At 40.5% G+C, this 17,687-nt stretch overlaps 1 protein-coding gene across 1 annotated transcript; it reads left to right on the top strand.

Moving 5' to 3' along the window:
- Positions 1-383: 383 nt before the first annotated feature.
- LOC117429492 (BICD family-like cargo adapter 1) lies at positions 384-17,435 on the top strand. Its single transcript, XM_058998089.1, has 11 exons — positions 384-515; positions 731-981; positions 3,411-3,626; positions 9,477-9,593; positions 10,286-10,432; positions 11,492-11,677; positions 13,088-13,252; positions 13,811-13,888; positions 14,245-14,354; positions 15,001-15,121; positions 16,130-17,435. The coding sequence occupies exons 2-11, from the start codon at positions 733-735 to the stop codon at positions 16,289-16,291; spliced, it is 1,551 nt and encodes a 516-aa protein (XP_058854072.1). The 5' UTR covers positions 384-515; positions 731-732; the 3' UTR covers positions 16,292-17,435.
- Positions 17,436-17,687: the final 252 nt, after the last annotated feature.

Below are 17,687 nucleotides of genomic sequence, written 5' to 3'. Positions count from 1 at the left end.
CATTGATCACTATTTTATGATCTGGACCACAAAGCACATATGAGCATAACAGCCCAGTAGTTTCTAACCCAAATGCAGCTCTGTAATATTTCTAAACTTACAAGAATTGGATCATCATTTTTCTTCAATTAAATCTGATTCTTAGGGGTTTAAAAATCATATAGGACCTAATATAATATATGTGATAGTAAAGGCACATGTCGATCTTCATTGCAACTCCAACTGATCATAGTTAAATCAATTAGGAGACGCCAGGGTATTTGACATCTCCTGACTGTTTTAATTACTTTTAATGTTTACTTTTTAACAATCGCATACCTTTTATGGGTGAGGCGATTGGTTCTCATTTCATTTAACCATCTGTTGCTTACGCGTTTTTTTTTCTTATAACAAAACTAATTTCCGTAAAGAGAGCGAGAGAGTGAGATCGCGAGTCACCTGAAAGCGGCACAAGACCTGCCCCTTTTCAAATTCAGACACATACAGACGCGTAGACACAGTCAACTACAATACTCGTACAAGAGTTGTATTATTTCAACGATCTTTTTTCATACTACGTAAAAAAAGAAATCAAGTACCATTTAGCTGTAGTTTCAGGGAAATAATCATTTTATTATTATTATTATTAATATTATTTATTATTATTATTATTATTATTATTATTATTATTTTATAGTACCACGCTGCAGTTTTCGGATATAGTTGCATTTTTTTTTTTTTTTTTTTAAAGGCATGGACCGAGGAGAGGTTTGTGGGTTAAAGTCCCAGCTAGGCATGATGGAAGAAGAGTTTTATTCGTTTGACTTGGACGCTGAAGATCTGTCTGGGGAGCTCCATCCCAGCGAGCTTCTCGCTGCCCTGAAACAGAAAGAGCAAGAGTTGATTCTGGCTGCGGAGCTGGGGTCTGCGCTTCTGTCAGAAAACCGACAGTTAAAAGAGCAGAACAACACCCTGCACGAGGAATATAGCGACAGACTTGAGGTAAGTTTTAGTTTTTTTTTTTTCAAGTACTGAAATAATCTAAGGTCTCGATCAGCCTTGTGTGGGTGATGATGTATGTCACGTTTCTAGTACGAGCTACTGTTTACAGGACCTAGAGACACATAGTTTCTATGACATGGTTTTCCACTGTGAGGGTACACCACAGCACTGTGCCTAACCACAAGAACCAACTTTATTCAGAGTAAATATATATAATAATAAAAACAACAACTCGTATGCTCTCCTTACAATATATACACAAACAGATACGAATGTGAAAATAGATAGTTGAGATATATGCACATGTAATATAAAATGTGATGACGTGTAGACAAGCATGTCATTCAAACCCTAACGTGTTTTGGTGTTTGGTCTAACTTCCACTGCACCTTATCAAACATGAAAACATTCCTGGTACATGAAATCAGATTTAGAAACTGGTTTTGTTTACCCAACAGAAGAATGAAATAATAATTGGGTTATCTGTTAAAAGGGTTTACTCCAGTTTTTAACTAACTCCCTATTTTCATTTTGAAAAACACATTTGAAAGCTACATGGAATAGTTTCAGCTACTGTTTTCTACAGGTTGTGTTAGATCATTGTCTTGTGGATATTATTATTATCCTGAACACCCTTTTAAACGATTCATCTCAAAGGGTTTTTCCCCCTTTATAAAAGTTTATTTCTCTGTGGTATTTTCCCAGTTGTATCATGCTTTTCCCATGGTTGTGAATTTACCATAGTTTGCCATGCTTTGCCATGTTCATTAATGTGCTTTACCATACCTCGCTATGCTTTTGCGTACAATTCTTTACCATGCTTTCACTTTGCTATGCTTTCACTATGGTAATCTTTTATAAGGGTCTCTTCAAATGTTTTAAATAAATGCATGCATAGATTATTGGTAAAGCATAGCTTTTACACCCCACTCTCCTCATTCAAGGGGTTGCAACATAAATGGTTTTATTGGCCTTTCACAAAAAAGGATGTCCAATGCAAAGATTTATAGTTACAAAAAAAACAAAGGGCTTCAGATATAAATTTAAATCAGATAAGTGTGTCCCAGGCTCTGTCACATTCAGATATACGTAAACAACAGCCTGGTATCGCGTGGCTTTTCTGACCCAGCTGTTGTATTGTTGATGCAGTCATTTCTATGTAAATAACTCTTTGTCCCAAGGCTTTCCATAAGCAAAGAGAATGACAAGCAGATAAGAACCTACACATCTGTCCTCCTCAGATCACAGGAGCATGTCATTATTATAGGTAATCTGATGAGCTCCAGTAAACCCAGTGCTTAGAAACCACTTGCAGCCCTAAAGCACAGCGAGTTGGAGGAATTGTGCAGCTTCTGTTCAGCACAAAGCCCCCTATTAATCTAATTATATGACAAGGATCTCAGGTCATTCCCACATCTCTCTATTGACTTGAGATAAGGCATCTATACAATAATGTTACAGAGAGTAATGGTACCTATAAATTGTTAAAGGGAAACACTTTGCTTATCCACAGACAAGTTTTTTTTTTCTAGTGATTGTTAATGCTGACAGACTATAAGACTTCCCGTAAGTTGCATATATTTTTTTCAAGCGTTTTCTAATGCTTTGAACATTTTTTTTATTCTGTTTTGAAAGGAAAGCAGTAAACTTCAGACAAATGCTTAGTAAAGCTACTCCATTGTGCCTTGTATCAGTGCTTTCCTAGTAGGAGGTTTGCAACAACTGTGAAACCAGATCCGATGTATTTACCCACACCCTTGCAGACACATTAACATTTCACACCTTAACTACACCCTGCTGAACTTGAACAGCTACCTCAACAAAAGGCTGAGTTGTTCCAGATAAATCCAGGTACACCCGAATGTCTAACCCATCAGTCTGGGTACCTAATTCCTTTGCTTGGAAGAACTCTGGTATGTAGAAATCAAAATAGTGCTGCTGCTGCTTTTGACACCCTTGGAAATAAGACTCCCATTCCATAGCAGTTTGATCTGTTCCTGGTTTTACTAGGAGTTTAGTAAGGCACACATATTACTTGTACACTGGCTAATGAAGCTCATAGTAAAACCTGGAATGGGTGCAACTGCTGTGCAATAGGAGTCTTATTTCTATCCCTGCCTAGTTCTCAAGGTCTTATCCCATAACTGAATATACAAAATAAGAATTGAATGTTGTGATCAATGTTAGAAATAAGGAGTTACATTTGTAAAGCGCCTTTCAAAACAGTGAACCCCACATTACAACTCCGTTACTGTACAGTACAACAAAACCTAAAGCAAAAACACAAACTAAAAACGAAGGTGGCATTAGTTGAAATATTTGTCTGCTTGAGTTGAAGTGTTTGGAGCTGTGGATAAGAATTCTGTGGTTGTTATTTAAAAGCTTCAGCACAAGCTGACAGTGCCCTGACGTGTGATTTAACCCTGCAGGAGCTGGAACAGGAGAAGCACACGCTGCAGGTCAAGTTTAAGGCACGGCAGGCAGAGTGGGAGAGCCAGGTGTGTGAGCTGGAGAAGGATGTGAAGGAGCTGAACAGACAGGTGGAGAGGCTGAGCGAGAGCCTGGACCAAGCAGAGAAGGACAAGAGCCAGAGCATACAGGACTGCAGCGAGCAGAACCAGAGACTGATAGAACAACTCAACAAGGTACCAGGAGCAGTCCTGAGCCATATGATGTGGTACTGATGCAATTTACAGAGAGAGGATACGCAAAAATAATCCAGGCACAAACACTGAGGGTCGAAATCCCGTCTTGACTGACCAATTGCTTACAGATTTGTGAATTACCCACAACCCATTGTGTTTTCTGTTTATACCACATGTTATTTACTTATGATGATAGAATTCACTAAGTAGTTTATTTTCGTTTGATGCATGAAACGTTGCTGTGGGGAGCTCCCAATTCAAAGTCCTGATTGTCCTGATTGTGATGCTACTGCGACAAGCTGGCCGTTGAAAATAAAAAATAGAGACCTCATGGGAAAACCCACACATGTAGTATAAATCCATTTAATAATCATAAATGTAACTGAAAAGTGTCAAAGAGTTCATCAGAATATCCCAGAGTTCATGAACTCATTGTGGAGTTTGCTTCCTGGTAGAAGAAGGTCAATTTGGGACACCGAAATAATTACCTCCACTGTCAATTATCTTACTCCTGTCTGATATAACTAGTTTGTAAAGCATTCTAATTAAAAGTACAGTTCTGAATATTTACAAATATACCGTATCAATGGTGGTATTGTGGGTGTCAGGTTCTGGATTTGAGTCATTTAAACCAGCAAGGTACATTTGTTTGACTGGAGACAAGTGAATACATTTAGTGAATGTGTTGTTTGTTTTTTTATTAAGGCTATAAGAAGTGCGAGAAGTTTATTATTTGTTACCTGTCTCCTTCACAGCTTTTTATAGCCTTTATCATAAACAGTAAACTGAACATGATGTCATTAAAGCATACAACTTAGTTTCGCAAATAAACTTCTTATAACCAGAACAGTAACGCAGCCTGCTGATCTCAGTGCATGCCACCTTCCCCTTGCAGGGAATGTAAACAGACTTGCCCTACCTCTCCCACATGTTTGCAATGTAAAAATATCACAGGTGGGGCTGTGTTTGACTTCAATGCTGAAACTATTTGTCCCAGAGGGGAGCGCGCTGATCAAACTGTTTTTCATAATTATACTATCGCTATCGCCTATCGCAATTTACGTGTGAGAGCTATTTTAAAGCCAATATTTCACCACCATAACACACACCTACGCAACATGGGAAATAGTTGGGGGGAGGACAGTTTTAAAACAGTTCAAGTTTTCATTTTGAAAGCAGATCAGCTCAAGTTTCTGTAAAGGACTTGATAACATATATGCAAAACAAAGTCAGTGAGCAGGAAGTAGGAAAAAAAAAGGTTTGTTAACCAGCAATGTCATCTCTTAATCATCTCAGGTTCTGATCATATTCTGTAACTACCCAGCTTCATGACCTTGTTATTTGACAAAATAATCTGAAATTTTCCCTTACAAAACCTTATCATAGCAGAAGTATCGAAACAGTGTAGTTAAGCACAAGGAATGCACGGTAAAGCCTAGGCAAGCACTGTAAAGCCCAGAGAGGTATGGTACAGCATGTATTATAATATGTTAAAGACTTCACACAAGGTGGATTCATTCCCCTTGAGTTTAATATGACACACCTGAGCTTTCTACCGCTACACTGGGGCTAATCAAGCTTGTACTAAAACCAGGAATGGCTGAAACTGTTATTTAATAGGAGTTTTATTTCCATCCCTGCATTCATATGTGCATTTTATTGTGTCTCATCAGAGCCCCCATCTACTGCCATTGCCTTTCCATTATGTTAGCACATTCAAACCCCATAAAATAACCAATGGAGTTATTTTGTATTAATCTCTGGCATTGCTGCCCTCTTGCTCAGCCAGCAGGGAAAGTCCTTGGCGTAGTTGAAGCCAGGACCTGGGGCACAGCGGAGACTGTGTGCACCGAGCTCCAGGAGTCTGAGCCTGCTGAGTGCACCACCCGAGCTGGGTCACGGTCGGAGAGCTTGTCTCCACGTATAATCCTGATCTGCGTTGACAAGTCTATTTAGAAAACCCAAGAAAAGTCTCTTCTGAATTCATCACACAGCTCGCCAAATGCGGAGCGCTTATTTCACTGATTTGTGTCACTTGCTCGAAAAAAAGAAGAAAGTTTGAGACGACACGGAACACAAACGCCGCTGTTTCATTCTTCAGAAATGTTGCCCATGCTGCCAGCGTGCATATCTAGCAAGAAGTTAGGGCGCAGTCATCTAAACGTTCAACCCATATTCTTAGGAATTGGCCACAAGCACTTATGTGACACTTCACAAAAGTCCAACTGTCTTAAAATTCAGAATTTTGTTGGCCAGACCCTGTTTATGTTAGTGATTTGTTTCTGAATACTGAACATAATCTGTAGCAATACTGAAAAGGCCTTGTCTGGTCGTTTGATTTATGGTTTTGATACCTACATTTAATAAAAAAGCAAAATATGGTGACATCTGTGCATGTTTGACATACTTAGCATGCCTTCAAGAATAGTTCTGGAGCTTCAAAGGGTAGCAGTCATCTGTACAGGAAAAACGTGCTTGCCATTGGTATCAGTCTCGGCACTTAAGGAGCAGGAAGTTGTACTGAGCCATACGTCTGCGTGTGAGATCATGCATGCTGTTGTACTTTAAACTGCTGTAAAAGATTTACAAAAGGAACTCCTTACTTTTCTCAAGACTGATCTGAGTTACTTTTGGTTGTTTTGCCCTGCTGTTTGATGGGTTACCTGCCCTGGCTTAGAACACCCTATTCTTAAAGTGAGTCTCCGGTGGTTGTCATGGTGAGTATGTTCTGAAGTTCACTGAGAACTATGTGTGCTGCTTACGCCATTGATCAAACCGGAAAGACAAGTACATTATTATTATTATTATTATTATTATAATAATTTATTTATTTATTTAATTATTTCTTACTTAGCAGACGCCCTTATCCAGGGTGACTTACAATTGTTACAAGACATTTCAGGAATCTGTGACTAGTACTTAGAGGACGAGGCTAAATGGAAGTTATCTGTCTACAGATTAAATAGGATTTAGGATGGGTGAATTTGAGTTTGTTTTTCAAGTTCAGTGACTACGCGTCTTGTGGCATGTTTAGTTGGAAGTATCAGATAGGTTTAGCTTTAAATCACTTTGGTGTGATCAACTTCGTTGTAAATATCAATGCACCATCTACTGTAATACTTTCTTGGGTAGCCATTGCGCTTTGTGATGGTGGTTCACTATGAAAAGCGCTATATCAAATATTGATTGATTGATTGATTGATTGATTGCAGTATTGATTAAAAAAAATCCATTATTTATGAAAAATGAAAAAGTTGCATGTTTTATGAGTAGGTTATTGTTAGAGAGAAAATCTACGTGTATTTTGTGTTTTGGGGAATTTTCTGCAAACGTATCATGCTTTATGATATTAGGAGGTGATCGAATGTTAGTATTGGGTGGGTGGGTGTATTATTATGTCTGTAAGTTTGACAGGAGTACACGCATTGAAAATATCTCCTTCTAAATGGAAGTTTTTTCTGTTGCTTAATGTGTCCCTACCCACTGTTAATGATTACCATGTGCAGTGTACTAGATCAGATTGCCTAATTAATCATTTCAATGGGCTCTTGGAGGAGGTTTAGATACGCTTTTCATCGTGCAAACATAAAGCTCCCTAAAATAGACTGTATCTAAGCTGGAACAGCCTGCGATACGCTGTGTTTTTCCACTGATTCGTTTCTCTGTGGTGTTTCTCTTTTGACTTGTTGATTATTCCTGGTGTTAACCCTATATTAATGCTGTATGCAGCAACGGATATACAGTGGAGGTTAAGTTTGGATAATAATTGGATTCTCAGTGATCAGTTACCATGAGAAGCCTGACAGTCTTAAATCAGATGTTAACATCCATTTGTTGCAGTTTTCTCCCTCCCTAGTTAGCAGTTCTTTCCCCTCTCACGCACATTTCTTTCTTTCTTGTTTGTCTCTTTAAATTCCATCCATGCCACTGCTCTCTAATACAATAGAAGGGGCCCTGAACATATACTGTAAATGAAAGCTTTTTCTAGGCCTGCCAGGGATTAGTATGTTATTTACATACGTTGTTTTGTCAAGAACAGTCACACAGGATACAGATCTGTAACAATCGGAAATGGAGTTTTGTTGTCCGTGGGTTTTTAAGAAGATTGAATAGCCTGTAGAATAAATACCGCATTGAGGCAGATCCTTTTATTTCCCAGGATAAGCCTTTAAGCTGGGTGCCTTTCTTTGACTGAAAACTCAACTGCCAGAGGTCAGCACGTGATCTTCATAATAATGGCCCAAAACAGTTGGGGGAATTGGTAGATTTATTTGGCAGATTGTTATTAAATAGGGGTGTTGAATTTCTTAAAAGGCTAAACATTAAGAAAAAACTAATCTTTACCTATCCAAACGTTAACATATTTGGGATATGAATTAGTACAACATATACATGTATGATAAGGGTCTGATATGTGGAAAGAATGTAATAGCAGCTTTAATGTGACCAACTGACTTTTGAGACTCAACAAGACACTCATTTTACACTTTTATATTGTAAAATGATTTGATGCACTGTATGGTTCACTGTAAGGCTAACAGCATTCGTATTATTTTCTAAATGATTTAATACACATCCTGTAGATTGTATGTAGGATTTGTAGTTCAGATATTCCTGAACGCTGTCTGTAGCTCACGTTCTCGTGATGTAATCAGAAGGTTTGTGGTTACACCCTCTTTTCCTGTTTCTGTTATCTTTCCCCAGAAGGAAGCTTGAGAAAAGTATACTTTCAAGCTCCATGCCTGGGATCAACCAGTCATTCTGGGCTTTGGAACCCTAATTCCAGTAGCTCACGCTACATGATGTCAAACTGCAGTTAAATATTACACAGCTCCCCCACAAGCTTCACACGCCTGAAGCCACGCGCTCATTCTCAATGACCCCCTTGAGATACATTTGTCCATTCCAGACCCTTGAGGAGCCCCTGGGGTTTGCTGCTGCTTGTGGTGTCAGCTGTTTAATCTGGCCCAGTGTGTGGTGAGGGGCTGTGGGATTATTAGAGGGAGTGTACAGCTGGACACACCACAGGCCCGGGGCTAATGTTGTACTTGTTTTGTTCTGCTGCCGGAAACAAATGGGCCCCCCTCTGGTGCATTGAGTACAGGCGACTCCTCCTATTGTGCTGGGGCTGATGTTAGGTCAGGACCCGTCTGTTAGAGGACTGGTCTGTTTGAACTGGGCTTCGGAGCCATCCGCCCTCTCTCTCTCTCTCTCTCTCTCTCTCTCTCTCTCTCTCTCTCTCTCTCTGCTTTGGCATTGTGATGTCACTGCCAGGACCAAGATGCCACGCTGCACCTGCTTTCATCCGCTGTTGTGTGGCTGTGATTTGCCATGACAACGCTCTTTAGAACTGCTGATTCAGGGCTCTGACAGGTTATTTGGCTGAAAGGGTCAGACAGAAACATAAAACTCCACACTGGGCAGCAGTGTGGAGTAGTGGTTAGGACTCTGGACTCTTGACCAGAGGGTCGTGGGTTCAATCCCAGGTGGGGGACACTGCTGCTGTACCCTTGACCAAGGTACTTTACCTAGATTGCTCCAGTAAAAACCCAACTGTATAAATGGGTAATTGTATGTAAAAAATATGTATGTAAAAATAAATAAATAATGTGATATCTGTATAATGTGATATCTTGTAACAATTGTAAGTTGCCCTGGATAAGGGCATCTGCTAAGAAATAAAATAATTTAAAAAAAAAACACCTGCCAGGTGTAGCACATACTACACATGGCAAAACTTTAGTGTGGCTGTTTTTTAAATGGGTTAGTCTGTTACAGCTCTCTTAGCATAGTTCCGTGGTTTCGTAGTGCGATGGTTCCATAGTGACAGTGCGATTGTCCCTCCTGCAGGCGGTGCAGGCCGAGAGGAGCCTCACAGCTGAGCTGCAAACCCTGAAGAATGAGTTTCAGGAGAAGAACCGCTCCCTGGACCAGGAGGAGGCTGTGCTCCACATCCTGAAGGAGGAGGTGAGGGGCTGGTCTTGCAGACAGGCAGGAGTCATGGGGGTTAAAGAGCAACTAGCCAGGGGTCAGAAATATCTTAACTAATGTATTATTGCTATTGTTTAGAATCACTTCAGTCATCACCTCAATACCTGTCTTTTGTGCATCTACACATTTGCACATACCACATTTGTTCTAGGCGGTATTTCTTACTGATGCATTTCTGACACCCCCTAGGGGCAGAGTGTTGCAAGGGGGCAGGTTATTGGTTACACTCTGATGTGGCAGCTGTACTTTGAGATCACTTGAGAGCCCTTTTTAAGGTCGCAGTGGTGCTTTAAAATGAAACACAAAGTGATGCACAGAGTGATTATAAACACCTAGAAGAATACATTGGTTAAGATCATTTCCGCAAATCTATTTGACTTCATTTATGCAACCCTTTCAATCTGATCCGATATTCCACTTTGATCGTGCCATCGGGTATGCTTTGGTTTTGTTCACAAAAGCTCCCGTTTCCATTTTCCATGTGCCTTGCTCATGATAGATTCTTGCACATTTGAGACTACTGTAGATATTGGAAATACACATTTACAGAATTGTTTTATGAGCTCCAAACATTAATAGATTACTGATTGCCGGTCCCCCCCCCCAACCACCCTTAGTGTCTTGGATTTCGTGGAGCTGATGGTCCAGTGTGTGCTTTTCATGTGCAGGTGGTTTTGCTGTCCGAGCAGAAGCTAGCCCTGGAGCAGAGGATTAATACTGTGTGTTTGGAGGATGAAGCTCTGCAGGATAGTCTGAGTTCCCTAAGGGCACAGATCACACGACTGGAGAGCCGAAGCCTGGAGCAGGCCCTGCAGGTAACACAGTGTGTAATTTGCTCAATAAAAGTGTCATTGACAAACCCTGCAAGCTCACACTGTTAGCTTGTTGATTTTGTACTCTAAGGGCATGTCACACTTCTGTCAATCTCAAGATACAAAGGAATTGTAGAGGGGGCTTCTGAACCTCACACAGGGATAATTAAATGCTACAATCTGGTGATTTTTCCATTTTCTGCATCCAACTGCTTGTTGAACGGTATATATGTTTTTTTTTTGTTTTTTTTTATCCTGGAAAGTTCTGTCAGTTCCAGGTTCAAAGTCTTGCGTCTGAAGATACTACAGAGTGGAGAAGGAAATTACTTCAAAGCTGATAGAATCCCCGTGTTATTCTAAGAAAATCCACCTGCATGCTGAATTATATGAACAAAACTCCACTTATAAAAGCCTACAATTTAAAATGATGTTTTGAAGTTGCAGAGTCAAAGTTGGCGTTCTTAACGTGAATAGCTTGCTAGAGTTCAAAATGTGGGTTGCCTTTGCAGTAGTTATTTGGCTAAAAGGGCTAAGTCATTGGAATGTAGCTGTGACCCATCTGACAATAGCAGGACACATTATCCATTGATCTCAGGTCTGTATCAAAACTGTCGGAAGAACATCAATGTATTAATTTATAGCAGCAGGTTTGGTCAGTGGTGTTAGTCCTAAATCTGAAGCTAGCGGAACGCCACTAAAATATAGATTTTCTTAAACAAGAATTATACGAATTCACATTTTATTTGTATACTGAACACTTATAATAGGCAATGCATTTATCTAAGTGCCTTTCTCCAGCCTCGTTTGTGTCCACAGTCTTAGTGGATGTACTGTTGCTGTCGTCTTCGTCAGCATTTCTTAAAGAAGTAGTTTGTAATAGAAGTTCCTAATGCCCTTTTCATTGCATCAAGAGGACTGCTGACTGAATCAGAGAGTGGTGTCGGAGATGTGAGTCATGTGACTTTGCTTGTCTATTGTCTGCTTTCCGGCTGGACTACACCACTGGCCATGGTTGCCTGTCATGCATTGAGGTGTTAATGCGCATGGTGCTTTGCGTCGCAGCTGCGAGAGTCTGCGCGGGAGCTGGAGGCAGCGCGGGAGGGGAGCAGGCAGCTGCAGCTGCAAGTGGAGGAGCTCCAGGAGGAGGTGTGTCTGCAGGATCACAGCCAGTCCCTGCACAACCTCTCCCTGCAGTCTGAGATCGAGCAGAGCCTGGAGAACGAGAGCTGGGGCCACGAGAAGGAGCAGGTGAGGCAGCATCTATCCATCCCAATGCCTGCCATTCACCCAGTTTGACGTCAGGTTCCTATCTATAGCACATACCTCTCGTGAGTGCCACACCTGGGCCCTAAACCCATAGCTTTCTGTCCACTGGTAATCATTAATCTGTCTACAATCGCAGTACAAGCACTGTTGATGTCCCTAATGTGGCTGCTATTTTTTAGGAATAATTTGTCTGCATGGGGTTTTGTTTGCACCACGAGATGTCCCCATTAACTGTGTGTTACTGTAATACATTTAGTTCCAAATCACTTGGGGCTGGCCCGTTTTCAAAGGGCCCTTGACGCGGAGCACACAGTCATTCCAAAACCAGCATCAAACACGGGCCGTGTTACTGGAACACTGTGGGGTTTTCATTCTGTTGTAATCCTCCATGGTGCTCCAGTTTTAAAATCACACCTTCATGACAGTTCATTTGAGTGATGGTGCTTTAGTCATCCATCCACACTACAATACTCTTTCCAGTATGTTGTTTCATCCTCAAACTGTTTTGTTTTCCAAAAAACGCATTTTTCTGACGCAAGGTGTTTTTGCTAAGAACGCCCACGGAACGGGTTCTGTTTCTCCCTAAACTGCTTGTTTTTGAACATTTCCATTACAATTGTTCTGTTTGTGAGCATACCGGTTTCAGTTTGACTTGTCCAATGTATCCTTGGCTCTGAATTAGAGACAAGTGGAAACTATGAATGTTGACAGTGTAGCACAAAACCACATATGACATTTACCAACCCCACTGTCAACCCTTACCACTCATTCTTTAATGGCAGTGCTGTTGTACTGAATTGATTCTCTACTATTCTAGCTCAAGGGAAGCTACAATGGTACAATGGATCATTTTCAGATTTTGACTGACTAATAGTATGAACCAATACACACCAGTAATTAATAGTGCGCTAACAAATCAAAACCATTAATTAAATCAAACTTTAATATCTATGGCGTCGCCATTATTGAGAATTAGTCTATGCTTATTTTGTCAGTGCTGGTAATGCTGTAGTCTGCTGTTTTATTATTGTAGTGTTTGTTTTTGTTTCCAGGATACTACTGCGTTCCTGTTTTTCAGGAACAGTGACTTGAAACCTGGTTCCAAGAGACCGGGAGACCTAGTTTGAGGCAACTTTTCTGTATCAAACCTCAAGTCTCCCCTGGTGTGACATGCAGTGGCCTGAAACCTAGTCTCCTGAAACCAAGTTCCAAGCCACAAAGGGGCTTTGTGTTCCCTCAGTTAAGACATCTGTAGTGGCCTGTGGTGACCACCTTAAGTAGGTTTTCAGAGGGTGTTGCACATTGGTATTGCATAGTGGTCTTGCATTGTTTGGTGTGTTATTTTACTCTAGTTTTAATTGATCAGAGTCTCACTTTCTGGTTGCCTTGCAGATTACCAGAGAAATCCATTCCATTCGGGAGCAGCTCCAAACAGTGGTTGATTTGGAAACGTCAGAGAGCCCAGCAGACAGTGTCTTCCAGTCTGCCAGCCTGCACATAGCGCTGTCTCAGCTCAGCCAGCTAGCTCAGACACTGGCACGGACCCACTCATCACAGGTAGGCTTGGTTTTGTTACAGAGAATTGACCTACCAATACGAAACCAGCCACCTCATACAATAGGTGACGTGGTTTAATTCTATTCATGTCAGCATTCACACCTTTCCTCATTATGTTTGGAACGAGGCACACCCAAATCTTTTTCGTTTTTGTCACTAGGAGACAAAGGGCTAGATTCTCAAAGTTATTAACTTAAAATGGCCAGCAGCACTTTGAGGAGATCCTGGACAAAACAAATCACCGTACAGTATCCGACCATATACAGAGCCAGTGGTTAGCTGTGTCAGACAGTATCAACTTTAGAAACCCATTGGAAATGGCATGCTAGTGTACAGTACCTGTTCACTGTTATTGCCTAAGTGGCCACAATTACAGACGCAGGTTTGTGTTCAGTGAATGGGTACATTCTTGCTTGGTTAGTCATCGGTATCAGAGCCTTTTTCTTTCATGAAGCCCCCTGGTTATTAAATGAAACACAAAGAGAGGTCTGAAGAGATAACATCCATTGTGTAACATTGATCCCCCTGACCTACAGTCTGCACTGTGTCCTCTTTCAGGAAGTGAAGCAGAACAGTGTCTCTCAACAGCAGAATCCTCGTGAGAACCAGGGTTTAACAGAGGAGCTGCGCTCTCAGGTAACCAAGAGGCTTGGCTTTGTAATGCCAGTGTGCAGAGGTAGAATAACAAGAATTGAGTCAAGAAGACAATCATTTCAGCTGAAATTCTCTAATAGTTTCATCATCCATGCCATTTCAAACACTCAATCCTCTTGCCAAGTCTATTATTAAAAATATATATATTCATTATTATTTAGGGGCAGGCATAACAAAAAAAATCCAAATTTAACATGGCCTAAAGCTCATAATTCAAGAATTTTAGGAATTTTTCAGATCATTTTTGACCTATGTCCAGAGGTGCTCATCTCACTTGAGGAACACTGCTTTAAGCAGAGCACAGTAAAAGGTACTCTCAACATCCTCTCTCATCGCAGAACGACCAGCTCAGCAAAGAGAATTCAGAGCTGAAAGAACGTCTGGAGACAAAACAAGCCGATAGGCAATTACAACAAGCCATTCGAGACCGGGATGAAGCCATTGTAAAGTAAGTGAAACTCTCAGAATGAGACCTGTAACATCTATTGCCCCCTACTGGCTGAATTACCACATTGCTAATGCCTATAACGCTAACTAGGTATTTGTCATATTACTCAATACATTTTATTTTATCCTGCTTGACACACTTTCAATACTGGCCAGGTATAGAGACCCCATTTAACTGACCCTTACTTCACCATCGCATAAAACAATTACCATGAATGTAATAACAAATCTATTTCAATAAAATTGACCTTTTTCCATGTTAATCTTTAGCAAAGTAGGACTGTTAACATCATTTTATTTAGGTGTCTTTGATTTCGACAGAAGACAGAATTACACATACAGGTTTTATTGTCAAACTGACTCTCTTTCTCTTTGCTGCAGATTGCAATGTAACCATTTGTCATTGTTCCACTCCATTCCATTACTACTACTTGCAAAGTTTATTCAAACTATGTTATGAATCACATATAGACATCAAAAGCTTGCAGTCCCCCACCATGTGTGTGTACCGGTAATGCAGCAACATGAAAGAGCTACAAAACCGCAGCCTCTGTTAATGCCTTTGTATTGTGTTTTCTGATGCTCTGCTAATCCGCGGTGGGGATATTGTGATGTCATGTTCCTGTTGTTTTGTGCTCCCGCTTTAGGAAGAATGCCATGGAGTCAGAACTGCTTAAGAGCAGGAATGACATGATGTTGCTGAACAACCAGCTGCTGGAAGCGATCCATCGCAAGTTAGAGCTATCTCAGGAGCTGGAGGCGTGGCAGGTACTGTGCTGCACAGACAGTGTGTTCTGCTTCTGAAAGCAGCTCGCTACCCGTTTTGTTGTACTTGTACTAGAGGTTTATACAGCATGTGTGTTTATTGTATAGGCGGTGCATGGGCAAGTGCCTCTGTGATTGGCTGTGGCTCTGCTTAGAGGTACAGGAATTTTGTTAAATACTGTGATTGGTAGATTTCTGTGATTTATAATTATTATCTGATTACTAATACACACAAAGCTTTGCCATGTTAAAGACACTCTGGCTGGCCGCTATTGTGAAAACTGTAGCTAATATCACGTGGGCCATCGTTTGCCCTGATCACAGCCTGGAAAGTACTGGTAAGTGTCTCGAGAGATCCAGTCATTAATATTTCGTGCAGAGGTGCGGGCAGAGGGTGATGAATGCGTTGTCCTAGTTCGTCCCGAGACATGCTCAATTGGATTGAGATCTAGGGATTGTGCTGACCATGGAAGATGAAGTTTCTGTCATGCTCCACATGTGTGCACAGATTGTTTTTATTCAGCTGAGAAATCTAGAAACACTCTGGACCTGAGGTGTTTCTCATGCCCTGTACTGATCCAATCCAAGTTTCTGGATTCCAGTGAAAAGTCATTTGTTTGTGCAGTCTGGCCTGTGATTGGATCAAATGACGCGAGTTGCACTCCTGTTGTGTGTGCCCTCTGGTGACCACAATACAGCTGCACAACTAACAAGACTTCAGTACATGTGTTTTTACCCAGTATAAATTATACATTACACTGTATAATGAAAGAATCATAATAGAATCCTGAAAATCAATTTAAATAACTATGTACTATACCTGCATAACAAAATCTTTTTTTTGTTGTAGTTCAAGCTGCATTTTAAATTGTGAACATTTCAAAAGGAAGAAATGTTGTGTTGTAATTTACTCTCATTGATACTGCAAACATTATTTCAGTACGTAACTGCAATTGAATTTAGAGCTCAATTTCAGAACCCTCTTTTTCTTTTCTTTTTTTTTTTTTTCAGGACGACATTCAGATCGTGATCAACCAGCAACTGAAGAGCCAGCAGCAGCGTGACGAGAGGAAACACCAGCCAGCCAACAGCACCAACTCGCTGGCCTTTCTGCGCCGGCCCAGCAGACTCAACACTGAGAAGAAGAGTTTCTTATCTCTCTTCAGGACCTGAGCCCCCAAACCCAACCCGCGGAACGAGGGTCGAACCCACAGAGACTGGGTTAACCTCATGGACAACATGGGAGGGGTCAGCCCACATCTCAGGCCCAGACGAGACACAACTGCAAGGATGCATTCTGGGAAGCACTATGTCAAGGAGTCATCACCTTGAACATTTATAATATGAAGGGTTAGCAGTATGTCAGTACTGCTCCGGGCAAAACTGGCAATTAAGAAGAACCAAGACCTCCAAATGTTTGACATCAAATAACCCAATCATTTTAAACTCACTGATTTCCAGTTACTGGTGACCAGTGGTTCAAGTATTTATTACCTTTATTAATGATCTGCCTAAAACCTCATTTATAAAGCTTTCATTAAGCTAGACAAGCTTTTTAAAATGTGTGTTTTTTTTACAGCAGATTTATGTGCAGGTACAGTCAGTGTTTGACTTATGTTCATGCATGTTGATAACAACAATGGAAAACTACAGCAATATTCCATATAATTAAGTTAAAAACAGGACAGATTCTGTTTTAAAGTGTATATGTTTTTTGTGATGAATAGGTGATTACATGTTGTTTAATATGTACATAGAAAGGTAAAAGAAACATAATGCTGTGTAAATGTGCACTGTAGGAATGGGGCTTTTTTATTTCAATTATATTCGGTCTGTAGCTATAATAAAGATCAGTACAGAAGACTTACTGTAACTGTTAATGCCATCTGCAAAGCAATCAGCTTCAGAAGTTCATGTGCAAGAAACGAGGACCAATGTGACATACAGAAGACTTACTGTAACTGTTACAATCAGCTTCAATGTACAGATGTATAACATGCCAAATATTTTGGTGTATAACAGTATATTGAACTTTGTGTCAATGCTTTTTTTTTTCAGTTTGACACATCGTACTGGGAGCTTAGTCATAAATCGTAACAATTGTAAATTCTGGTGCTCATTTTATTTTTAGTGTCTTGACCAAAGGCATGCAGTTCGTAGGGTTTGTATCAGCTGAAATATTTTGCTGACCATGCGTAAGTCACAGATCTTAACTGACTCCTTTCCAAAATCACTCCCAACAATCCTGATGTCTTAAATGAACAAGTAATATTAGATTGTTTATAATGTAAAATAAATACCTTTTTTTTATATTTAATATTTGTATTGGATGTAATTTATTACACAAAACAGCGTGATTTACACAGATCACATGTGGTGAATTGAAACTTGGGGTACCAACAGCACTATAGGTATAAATACGCTGCTTCACCGTCCGTAGGCATCTGAGGTCTTGAAAGCTTGGCTGGGCATGGTAAACGGGGAGAATCTCAATTGCTTGGATAACTCATAGTTGCCTGAGCAGGTGTGAAGATGCAGTTAGGGTAAGTGTGACAAAAGTACATTCTAT

Source organism: Acipenser ruthenus, chromosome 24 (genome assembly GCF_902713425.1).
Source record: "Acipenser ruthenus chromosome 24, fAciRut3.2 maternal haplotype, whole genome shotgun sequence".
Lineage (NCBI taxonomy): Eukaryota > Metazoa > Chordata > Actinopteri > Acipenseriformes > Acipenseridae > Acipenser > Acipenser ruthenus.
The sequence above is the reverse complement of the archived record's forward strand: the minus strand, read 5'-3'. Positions and strand labels throughout refer to the sequence as shown.